Source organism: Aythya marila (genome assembly GCF_965140915.1).
Source record: "Aythya marila genome assembly, chromosome: 1".
NCBI classification, from domain to species: Eukaryota; Metazoa; Chordata; class Aves; order Anseriformes; family Anatidae; genus Aythya; species Aythya marila.
In genome coordinates this window covers 125109408-125122053 of record NC_139042.1, presented here as the reverse complement: position 1 = coordinate 125122053, position 12646 = coordinate 125109408, and the positions used below count along the sequence as shown (strand labels likewise).

General features: G+C 39.2%; 1 protein-coding gene across 1 annotated transcript; it reads left to right on the top strand.

Annotated features, from left to right (window-relative positions):
- The first annotated feature begins 289 nt into the window (after nt 1-289).
- GSTK1 (glutathione S-transferase kappa 1) lies at nt 290-7441 on the top strand. The gene is made up of 8 exons (XM_082782550.1): nt 290-447; nt 1127-1208; nt 1942-2070; nt 2407-2507; nt 2935-2970; nt 5197-5313; nt 5803-5896; nt 7108-7441. The coding sequence occupies exons 1-8, from the start codon at nt 382-384 to the stop codon at nt 7155-7157; spliced, it is 675 nt and encodes a 224-aa protein (XP_082638676.1). The 5' UTR covers nt 290-381; the 3' UTR covers nt 7158-7441.
- The last annotated feature ends 5205 nt before the right edge of the window (nt 7442-12646 follow it).

Sequence of the window (12646 nt, the reverse complement as noted above, 5' to 3'; positions counted from 1 at the left end):
GCATGTAACTCCTTTAACAATAATTACTCCTATAGCAACAAATTATGCACGAAGTAAGTGAAACCAGGCAGAAGAGATGAGAGTAGGAGGATTTGGGGAAAACATCCTGCACTTCTCTGCCTAAGACAGCTCCCAGCTTTCCTCCTTGGGAGGGTTCTCCTCCTGCCCCAGCACAGAGAAAAACAAAGACTCCCTCCCCAGCTCCTCCCTCTTCTTCCCAAGCCAGGCTCCACACACAAGCCAGCAAAACAGCACCACGCGAGAGGAAGGGCGCCAGGCGCCGCCTCGCCGCGGGCCGGTCTGGGGGTGGTGCCGCTGGGGCACTGGGAGAAAGGTGACGGCGCTGCGGCTCGGCTCTGCTCGGCTCGGATCGGGGCGAGGATGGGACGGACGCTCGTGGAGCTGTTCTACGATGTGGTGTCCCCGTACTCCTGGCTGGGGTTTGAGGTGAGAGGAGGGGAGGAGATGAAGGGAGGCCGGCTGGTTGCAGCCGGCGGTTCCCACGTAGCCCCGTCCTCTCCGCGGGGCTCCCCGCCGGGAGCCGGCCTGGCACGGCCGGGGTCAGGAGTAGGCTGAAGGGCAACGCGTGCCGTGCCCGCCCTGCCCCAGGCAGCGGTCTTACAGAGCCGGTTTACCTAACGGGAGATCCGTGTTTTGGTTTGGTTTGGTTAGTTTTGATTTGCTTTACCCACGCTGTGTTCAGATTTTATTTTTGCCTCACTTGTGAGAGATACCGCAGCTTCTTCCGGGTGTTTTGAAAAGCAGGGAACGCTTAAAAAGCACATCCCAACCTCACTGCAGCATGGCCTGTGCTGATTTGGGAATTACTGCTGAACATTTTACTTTAGTGAAAGTTTTGATGTTAAACAAGTGCCCGCTCATGAGCCTGATCTCTTGTTTATTTTGCCCTTGCTTAGACTTGTGTAGTCAAAACCCAGATGTGGTCTTTTCAGTTTTTCTGAGATGAGATTTCTCAGGCAGCATCCAGAAAAAGGATTTTAGGACATTGCTAATAATAAAGGGTTTGTCTGCAGCGTTTATTTCATGCCTTAGCTTATTTTCTATTTGCATGGAGATCTACAGACCTCTCTGACTGTTAATCTGGCATTGCCTCTCTGTGTTGCAGGTACTCTGCCGGTACCAGCACATCTGGAACATTGATTTGCGCTTTCGTCCGGCCTTCCTTGGTGGCATAATGCAAGCAACTGGTAGCTAATATGTGGAAATTAAGTCTGTGGAAATTAAGTACTTTCTTCACTAGTGGGACACTCCTGTGGGCAAGCTCAATGAGTGCTGAACCCACAGAGCCACCTTTAAACTCAGTTTTGGCACCATCAGCAAAGTAACTATAGGATTGTGGAATTCAGTAGTGACTGAGAAATCAGCTGCAAGGCATTTCATACTGTTATGACATTGCCCCTAATGCTTATACTCTCTGTGGAAAATACTGCCTACTGTTCAAGTTCCATTCTAAAATAGGATAATAATTATTTGATACGGAATGGTTTTCTAGAATTAACCCATGGAACACCTACAATTTCTTAATATACATTAATGATCAAAGTGTGTCATAGAAATTAATCAGTGAGATTTATAAATCATGAAATTAACAAGTCTCTGCATTTATTTACCCATGTGTAGCTTTTTAGTTTAAAGGTCATCAATCCAAATCAATATAAATCTCTGCCAGGACATTTGCTCCTTTGTTTAAAACTGGTTCTACTAACTTAAAGGGCTGATCTGTGCAAAACCAAAATAAATAACATTTAAGCCATAGTATTATATTTGGAAAATCTGCATATGTTTCACTAAGGAGATATGAGATTGTACTCTTCCTTAGGCATATGTATAGATGAGGTCTAATTTATCAAATTTTGTTTTGTCCGGTGCTTTTATAATATAGTCGAAATCTCCTGCTTATAGTAGAACTTTTTCTGAAAGGTAACAAGCCCCCAGCAATGTTGCCAAAGCGTGCAGAATACATGCTGAAGGATTTAGAAAGGATGGGAAAATATTACCAGGTGCCTGTATCAGTTTCAGCAAGTGACTTCCAACGTATCCTTGGTAAAAGTAAGTAAGAGACTTAGATGATATTTTTCGACTCTGGCTCAAATTTTCCATGACAGTAAAGGTTAAGATAAATTCTCTTACCACAGCCCTTTCCTTTATCTGGGAGCACTATGAAGTCTGTGCGTTTTTTCTTAACCATAAAAAGGGAATTTCTGGGGAAATACACCTGTCAATGATTTTAACATTGAAGGTACTGTGAATCAACATAAGCTTTACCATTTGGGAACTGTTACATAGACGATCATACTGGTTTTAGGTAATACTTCTGCAGTCGATATCTTTTCCTGGTCCTGTGCCTTGTTTCAGCATGTTTCTTTGTCTCTCCACTAAACACAGGTAGTCTTGGAGCCATGCGTTTTATCACAGCCATTGATATGACACAACCAAAATACCTAGAATCCTTATCTAGAGAGTTCTGGATGCGTTTTTGGTCACAGGTTGGTATTTTATGAAGCCAGCATCTCGATCCTGTCTGTCACCATTCCTGTCCTACTTCATTCAAACGTTGAATGTGAACAAGAGAAAGGAAAAGTCTTTTCATTAAAAGTCATGGCAGGAAACATAAAGTGATAGTGGTTCAGGAATCACTACGAGAAAAGAACTAGCTTCTAATCAGCTTAATTTGCCATTTCTTATTTTCAGTATGGATAGTGAGTTCTGTGGGCTGAGCGAATCAGTAGTTCATGTCAGAAAACACACAATGTGTTCCTTGATCACGTGTCTTAAAACTTTTTCTGAGAAAATTTTTCCAGTAGTATCAACTAACATTGTTTTTATTCCTGTTTTCTTAGAAAATTTGTTTTCAAGTCCAGAACTGAGCTTTTGTTCACATGTACTGAATTACTTATTTTATTCTTTTACCAGCATGAAGATATCAGTCAGATGGAGAGTATAGTGGCTGTAAGTGTCTCCTTTCTGTTGGTGCTTCTGCGTTTCTGGTACAGATTCTTACTGATTGCTTGTATTAGTAATAACCATGGAAACAGCTTAGTGTGGCCTTACTAATTACTAATTTGTCAATTGATCACTTGGAGTTTTGAAAAACTCTGTTAGGAAAAATGAAGATTTAATTTCTCTAGCTGCTCTGTTTGTATTTATTTATTTATTTATTTATTTATTTATTTATTGTCATGCTTTGAATAATACTTTGAACCAGAATCTCCCTTTTTGTTAACTCATGTGGCAAGATACCCAGAATGGACAATGAATTATTTGTTACTACTGTTTTATTAACAGTAATGAAAGTATAAACAGAGTCTCCAGAATGCATTGAGATTTTGCTACATATGAAATCTTCTGGTGAAATGCAACACTTCATTGTGGAAGTTAACTCCCAGTGGGATGATAAAGCCAAGCTTTACTATTAAATTCAGTGCTGTATTGCACCCTTATATGCTTAGACATTGTACTTGCTCGATGTATTTTCTTTTGCTGGCGAGATTTTTTACAGGTTATAGTGGCATCTCGGTTTCTGTGTAAGACCCTTTTTAAGGGATCTCTCTTCTACATTCTTTTATTTTTAAATTCTTAGAATATGAAGAGAAGAAGAATTGTCCATGGCTAAGGGGTACAGTCTCTACTGCCCAACTTCCCTATCTGAAACTTGAAACTTGCTGTCCAGCTGTTTTCCCAGAGTCTAGTCCTTGTACTTTAGCTTCATCTTAGTGCATATTTTTACCAGAATTTCAGAAAAAGTTTGCATTTTGCCTTTTCAAAAGGCAAGACTTGAAGGACATATTTAAACATCCAGTGAAAAAGTCCTAAGCCTATGAATCCATCATTATTTAAATAAAGCAAGGACATGAAGAACTTCAGAGAAACAAACTTAATACTCAAAAAGATCTGTAAGTAATTTAGCCATTCTGTGGAAGTCTATGAATATATCCATGTTCAGCAAGGCAGACAGGTAGGTATCTTCTCACTTGCTTTTGTCTGTTTTCATTCACTCCTGCAGCAAGTATTAGACCATCCTCTCATGTTGAAATATACCATCCAAAGCTGCAAAGTGTCCTCAGCCTTTTCTTCTGAGTATTTGTAGGTGAACGTATTTTACACAATGATTGAAAAATATTGTTTACTTGATACATTTCCATTGTGTGTCTGTGGTATTTTTTTACTCAGTTTTCAGTCAGCAGTAATTTCTCATAACTTGCTATAGAAGCAAAGTAGTCTTTGAATCCTGCCTCAATCTTCCTAAATCCTCCTGCCCTAAAATGATGAGGATCAGATACTATGTCTCTGCATAAAGACTGCAGTCTAAACACTTTAGTTACCCTGCTTGCACAGCATTTTGTACTGCTATCAGTCTACACTTGTTTATCTCCCATTTGAGTAGCGTCAGAAAGAGCTCCTGATTGTTCTGATGTGTGGGAAAGAGGAGAAGGTACAAAAAAAGTGTGGATGCTAAATGAAGAAGGAAAAAAAAAAAAAGTGATTGAGAGAGTTTTCTTTCAGGAATACTTCTTCTTTTTTAAAAGCAAAAACAAACAAACAAAAAACTGTATGTCATTCCAGTAGATGTTAAGACTAGAAGTTAACATTCTTTGTGAGATAATTTTTAAAAATAGGTATTTGTAACTTCAGCATTACCCGATAAACATTTGACCTTTACCTTTGGCACCTTTATTTCATTCCTCTACTGCTTGTGTAGCAGTGGCACAGAGGAGACTAAAAAGATAGATCAATAGTACTAGCAACTGTGAAAATTCTCTGATTTACAAGTATCATTTACAGCTCCTATGTGGCCATCTTTGTAGTAAAAACTGTGTCTTGGCGTACTAATATGGTAAGATTCTTGATTTTCATTTTCAGAACAACTTTTTTATTTAATTTTAAAGTTACATTATTTCAATAGATGTTAAACTCAGCATTCCCTCTATTTCTCTCTAAATCATGAAAAAAAATAGAATAAAATTGCAGATTTAGGGCTTTAGGGGCTAAGAGTTGATAAATGATGAATGGGTTGGGAATACAGCAAGACAATGGGCAAGAAGTACTTCAAGGACATTTTATAATGTTTTTGTAATAGATTTTGGGTGATAACACTGAAGACTAAATTAGTTAGTCCATAATAAGAATTAGAATGCTTCCTAGTAAAGCACTCTTAATTAACTTGTCTTTTCTCAGGTTGCAGGACAGGCTGGGCTATCATCGGAGTTCACCCAGAAGCTACTTGACATGATTTCATCCCCTGAAGTGAAGAATCGTCTGAAGGAGACAACAGAGGAAGCAATAAAATATGGGGTGAGATGTTTCCAACGCCTCTTTTATCACAGCTATGCATTTCTTCTCTATTAAGAAAAATAGGAAGCAAGGAACATGATCTATATAGATCATCTCTCTTAGTCACTTTTGCTTTTTGAACATGTGGAAGCTAACTCCCTGTTATTAGGATTTTTTTGCATTGTCATCTGGGAAACTCACTCAGCCCATTCCACTTGGTTGACAAAGATGGGCAACTAAGGGACCAGTATCAAGTGATACTGCTTATCACTACTTGAGATAAATCTGAGTTTGTCAGGTTGCTTTTTTAGCTCACTGAAAAGGGGCACGCAGTCTGGATCCAGAATCCCCTACTTTCTGATGGCTCCATTAGATTCATCTTTCAAAATGAAGAAGGTGAAATGAAGGGGAGGAAAAAAGTCGGCATTCTGGGGTTCTACTCCTGAAGACTGATCATGTAGCTACAAAAATTTGATAACATTCTCTGTTTAATCTCCATGGTGTCAATAGGCATTTGGGATGCCTGCTGTTGTGGCACATTTTAATGGGAAACCTCATCTCTTTTTTGGCTCTGATCGTTTAGAGCTGCTAGCCAACGTTATCGGTGAGTGTACCTAATAATACAGCTAAACAAAACATAGTTAATGTCTTTCAAATATTAAAAATGTTGAGTATACTTCTTAAAATGTTGACTGGAATGTATTTCAATACAGTTAGAGTGACCAAAGATGTGAGTTCTCCATCCTCTCTCACTGGTTTGTTTCAAGGCTTTGCACTCCACATGCCATTCTCAAATTACTACCGAGTTCTTTAGTTTTTAGAATGTTCATATTTAACTATTTGATACTGGATATTGGATCTTGGTTAAGATTAAGAGTATGGCTGATACTGATTTATTTTTTTTTTTGTATTTTAACATTTTTATTTTAAGTCTGTTCCTTCTTAATAAATAACATTATCAGAGCACCCAAATCCAAATTACACAACTTTAATAGAAATTCATTGATTGACCATCCTCTTGGATGTGAATGTCCTTATTTTCATTTTCTGTATTAATAGAAGACAAATTTTAAATTTTTAAACAGAACTGGGTTAAGTTGTGATAACTAATACAAAATGGAATTTGGCTACAGGTCTCACATTTAGCAGCACCTGGAAAAGAGGAGAGCAGTAACTAGAAAGACTTATGTATATGATTAGGTGTGTTGCATTTGTGGAAAATTTTCAGCAGCAAACCTTCATTAATGTAAATTAAATTTGGTCATAAGATAAACAGAAGGGAATTTTGAACACTTATTTACTTGTTCTGAATAGGTTTCTGATTGTATAAAAAAGTTCTTGATGAAAATGAGAGTGAGGAAGATTCGCTTTCACAGTAACTAATCCTAATTGGAATGTTCTGCCTGGTTTCTAGTCTCCACTCCAAACTTGGAAAGGACTTAAACAGATTCTCTTTTTGTTTCTCTGACTCCCCAGACTTCTCCCCTTTTTCTCTTCCTTACCACCAGCCCCTCAGAAAAGTATTCCTAAAGACACTTGATTTCACCCTCATGCAGAGTGTTCCAGACTTGCAGAACCTCTCATCTGTAACAGAGGAAAAGAATTATTCTGTACAGCTGCAGTTGTAACTAGACAGCAAAGGATGTAGGAAGCAGGCTGCAGCATGCCAAACAAGATAAATATCAGTATTCCATCATCAGTAGTTACCCTTCAAAAGAGAAGTAGGAAGAGTCACCCTGCTACAGAAATGCAACCAGCCAATCACTTTTCTGTATTAAATTTTAACTTTCTCTTTTGTTCTGATTTGTCTTGCAGGTGAAAAATGGCTGGGGCCAGTTCCTTCAGTTCCAAGCTCCAAGATGTGAAAAGTCTTGGGAAAATACATAAGAATGAAAGAATTACACAGATATGGTCTATCTTCGGTGATTATCTGAATGTATCCAATGAATGTATTTTATGGTGAGATGGCTTTCTCTTCCTTATCTGTTAACTCTACAGATCAGTCTTGTTTCTAGTTAAGAAGTTAGAGGTTTGCCAGTATTACCAGTCTGGTTAGTTCTTTACAAACTCGTAAAAATATTATTCTTTCAAAGATCAATGATTAACAGTAAAGATAAAACATTAAAGATTTAACTACTTACCGATTAAACATCTTCCCTGACTATATTTTTCCCTTACTCTAAAAGTATGAGAAATAAATTATTATGGGACTGAGGTCTTGATGGTTCAGAAATTTCTTGTATCTTCCTGCTTGTCCTTTAGAAACACGCACATATGGCCTAAAAAATGTTGGTTATATTCTCCTTTTACAACAAAGACACTAGAAGTACACAACAAGACATTCATGCTTCTCTTTACCCTGCAGCATGCCAATTGGATAGGACACCAGAGAGACCAGTGGAAGAGAGAGGGACAATTCAAGCCCAAAGCAAAATCTGGGAAATCAATCGAGTACTTCAAAAAGAACTGTTTCCCAACTTGGACAGTATTTTATACACTTTGCATTGTAGTGACTGACATTTGAGAAGAGACTGACACCACACACATGCATTCTTGGGCACCAGCTCCAGCCCTTGCAGGGGTTTTTAATTAATGCCAGTTTTACAGTAGGGTCCTTGGAGGACAGTGGTAAATATGATGTAAACTCATTTGGTAACTGAACTAAACTATTATGCTTCCTCAAAGATAACCAAATTGCTGCCTATCCAAAGGTAATCTTGGATATGGCTATAGGGAACTTCATGTTGTGTGGTCTGCAGAGGGGAAGATATGCAAACAACAACATTAAAACCAAAACATGTAACTTTTCACTCTCTGATTGATTACGTTAGTTAGAAATTTTTCACTGAAATAGTTTGAAGTTGGCCCTGTAATAGATTAATTGGGATAACTCTTTAATTAATTTGTGTAAGGCTTGATTTTTCTGTGATTCCTTGCTGCCTCTGATGCATCACTGAAGGAACAAGGACTAGCAGCAGCTGGAATTCTGCTTTTGTCTCTTTCTGAACTTAAAGCATAGGCATGCTCAGTCACTTGAACAGCAAATCAGCAAGTCCTGGAACAAATTATCAGAAAAAGACCGGTATCCTTCATGTTCTTTTAGCTCTGTGTGTTGTGGAGTGTCATTTGTTCCCCCATCCACTATTTTTCCTTCTTACACTTCTTTTACCTGTTCAGGGAATATCCTATAAATTGAGAACTCCTTCTTCCGTTCTACCAGTGCATCCCTTAGTCTGGGCAAATCAAGCCTGGAATTTAAGGAAATCTTTGTGAGATATAAAAAGCTACATTCATATGGGACCAATTCGTTTTTTAACATTTCACCCCTGAAATTTGCTACTCTCCAATCTGTGCTACAAAACTGATTCTGAGGTTCTGATGTAAATGGAGTGAATGAGATGTTGCTTTAATTCAGAACATTCCAGTGACTTGATTTACAGTACTTGCTCAGAAACAGGTAAAATGCATTTTTTTAATGGAGGTAATGAACTCTGGTGGGAAGGGAGAATGCAAGGAACATCTTGAATTAATCTCATGGTGAAAGCCAGGTTCTCATGAAACTTTATCCTTCGAAAGAGCTTAACTAAAAAAAAAAAAAAACAGCCTCTGAGGCAAAAATGTGTTGATGTGGCAGATGAATCAAATGAGATGGATTTTAGAGTCTGCTATGTACTTCCCCAAATTATCTTCAAGGCCCTCAGACCTTGAAATCAGTGGAAATTAAATGCTCAAAGACTTAGGTACTAAAATATTTAAACAGTACTGAGAAGATTAACAAAATCTGAACTGAGTTGTTTTCCTTATATGACTTATTGTCTGTGATAACCATTAGTACATGATTATATCTTTTGCATTTTTGTCAGTGAACATGCACATTGCTGCCAGTCCCTATACCTACCTTGAGCGAAATTTGCCTGTTTGGGAGTAGAGGTTTGAGCAAGTTTTGCCTCTTGTTAAGGCAACATTACTCCTCTGTTACAGAGACCTGATCATGAGCATGGTACCAAGAGCTGGTACACACTCTTGTGACTACCCCAATAAACACTGGCTGGCAACTATACCTCTCAGGTAGCAGGCATTTAAGTAGTCTAAGCACTAAGTACTAGCTTCTTTACCTGCCCTCCCTTTCTGATCTTCTCTCTATATATGTTAGCTTACTGGGACACCAATGGCCTGGTAACATCCACTGGGGGAATTCAGCTGTTTATCTGAATGTTCTAATGCCACCAGGTGGCAGGGCAGCTAAAAGTTGAGCATTACTTTAAAAAACATTGAGGACCTAAACCGCTGTCTTCTACCAGACACAGGGGTCGGTGCTAAGCACTAGTAAGAACTGTCAGCTATTTGGAAATAGCTGGAAGAATTTTCTGTAAAGTTGATATCTCTTCTACTAAATTAGTTCTTCAGAGCTTTACATACACATTACTAGTTCTTCAGAGCTTTACATCCACATCACTTTCAAGGTAGCATGATATTTAGCTGTCAAGACAGAGAATACCAAGCAAGGAGATGGACTTTTGAACCAAAACAGAGACTCTGAAAGATGCAGGAAAAACTTAACTTGGAATTCTAGGGAACAAGCCTGGAGTTGTGTTCCCCTCTGCCCTATTACAGACCTAAAGGAGATACAGTCTCACTTCCCACATCTGGTAAATCTGTGAAACTGGCATGGAAGAGTAGGTGCCAACAATGCTACACTAAAAGCAAGCAAGCAAAGATAGAGATAGGCATGAAGGTAGAAAATAAGCAAAAGAAAGTGGCTTAGTAAAATAATGAAACCATGGGAAGCACAGGATAGGCACAGAGAAAGATAGGTGGCACTTGAGCAAAGGAAACCCAGCAATGGAAGAAACAGAACAGAATAAAACTGAACATTGATTTGAGCAGTCAGAGGTGTTTCAATGAGAAAACGTTCACTGAGAGGGATCAGGCAACCAAAAAAAAGGCAGAGCTTAAGTAGACTAAACAGGCCAGAGTCAGTTGGCCACAGAAGAGCATTTGGGGAAGAAGTTATAGGATTAACTGTATTTACTGTGAAGCTCTACAGTATTTGTTGCACTCTTTCAGTGAGGCTAGGGATGGCCCAGAGGCCTGCTTCCATGGTTTATGGGTCTGTTCCATGTCAGTTCCCTGTGCTTCTTACCCAGCCTGCACTGAAACAGTTCTCCAGCAATGACCTCACACACAGCACAAAACAGAGGCTTGCAGAACGAGATAGTTCTTTAACCTCGTGCAAACACCTCCTTGTCATTTCTTGTCCTTCCAACCTTCAGCAAGCAAAGCCTCCTAAATTAAGTCTCTCTCTTTTCTGCCATCCTTATGGATGCAGGTGCTGAGCACACCTGGAAGGCCCAGCTGATCAATACATGGCTGAGAGGCTGGTGCCATTGCAAGAATTTGTTTGTTTTTTTTTTGATCATGGTGATCAAGCATTGATGACCTTGACCAGCAGGAAAACACAAAACTGCATTCTACAAGACAAGATGAAAACTATATCGGTGATGAAGACATTGAGAAAAACATCAGATGAGAAAAGCTCTGCCTTACTACTCTGTAGACCTCCAAAGTCATCTATCTGAAAGGGTAACAAGCTGCTGGTATGTAAGGAATTTAGGTAGCTGTTGTTTCACATTAGTAGAGTAAATTTAGTGAAGCTTTAGGCCACAGTACGAGTTTTATGTCACCTCAACCTGATATGTAGTGATGATTGAGCAACAGTGAGCAGCATTGTGTGGGGATTTGGGTGGCGCTGATGGGGAAGGGGGGGATATGCTCACCAAGGAATGGACCAGATGAGAGCCTGCCCAAATGGAATTGGCTCAAACAACTGTTTGTTGTTATTACAATAATAATGGCATTGTGTATCTGCCATCCCCTGTGACATCCGAAGAAGAATGTTGCACCTTTTTGTTGGAAAAACTCAAGAGTGGTGTATGTGAAGAGGTGCAAAAACAACAGGAGTAAGAAAAGAAGAGGGGAGAACTGTGAGAAACAAAGCTGTGATTTTGGAATAGAAGGTGTTTTTGCAGTGGAAAATTCCACTAACCTTGCATATTCAACAGTGATTATGCGGCACAGCAGTAGGGAGTATGTTAAGCAGATAAGGGGAAAGTCCCACTGTCCTAAAATAAGGAGGATAGCTAAGAAAAACAGGATAAGCTTGTAACAGGATAGTTACAAGAGAAGAAGGAAAAAAAAAAAAAAAGAAAAAAAAAAAAGGAAAAGGAGAAATTAACAGTTGGTCAAATAAAATTGTACATATATCGTATAGAAGCACATCAAGTAGGTTGTGAACCTGTAGTACTCAGTGAATGAGGAAACAGGAGAAATCAGGTGTCGGGTAATAGGGCATATAAAGTTATGATAAACTTTTACTGTGCGCTCCTGTTTGCAGGATGCCCGCCATTGTAATCACAAATAAAATAGCTTCACAGAAGATCCTGTCTGAATAAAATTATTGAGATTTTTCTCACAATATGCAAAGCCAGTACATGTCAGTGAATTACACATGGAATGACAGCAGAAAAGGAAAGGATTGCCAGGATCATGTTAAAACAGCAATGACAGATTTCTCTGATAGCAGAGAGGCAAGTCATTATAGTGAGGATAGACTGAAGAGCACAAAACTGAAAGCATGGGCCTTGTCTCAGTTGGATCAACAAGTTAGAAAGTTTACAGCAATGAAATGGAATTCAAAGGAGGGGGATTAGAGCAGTCAAATCCAAACAGAAAGACATGGTACATATGCAAAGTTTTTGTGCTATGTATGTACCTACAGTTTTCCAAATTGTCAGTAGGACTGCTAGAAACATACACCGTATGCGGAGGGAAGTCAGACCCAGAACGATGTAGTGTAGTTAGGAGCACTTTCGGGGAAAATACCTGGATGGAAAGGCAATCAAACAGCTAAGGTTCTTTTTTCAAAACTACAGATAAAGCAGCTTCCAATTTTTCTCTGTCCAGATAATCTGAACCAGTTGGGATTACTTCTCACAAACATCTCCTATCAGCCTGAAACTCTGAAACTTTGAGGGAATTTTTCATATTCTGATAGGGATGGACATGTTTAAGAGTCTGAAGTACAAACGGTGGTAGGGAGTAACCTCTGCTAGGCCCCCTCAAGTTTGGGAACCCCTAGGGGTACAACACGACCAGTCCAGAGCCCTCTTCCATGGCAGGAATCCCCTCCTTTTGGCACGTTTCTGGGAAATAAGAAAGATGCAGATGGCCCTTTAAAAGCATGAGCAGCTGCTTATTAGTGCAGACAGCACAACCCACTGCAATGTACAAGCTGGCTGGAAACAAGAAGTATCCACAAATTATTGTGCCTTAAAAATATTAGGGAAATCCAACA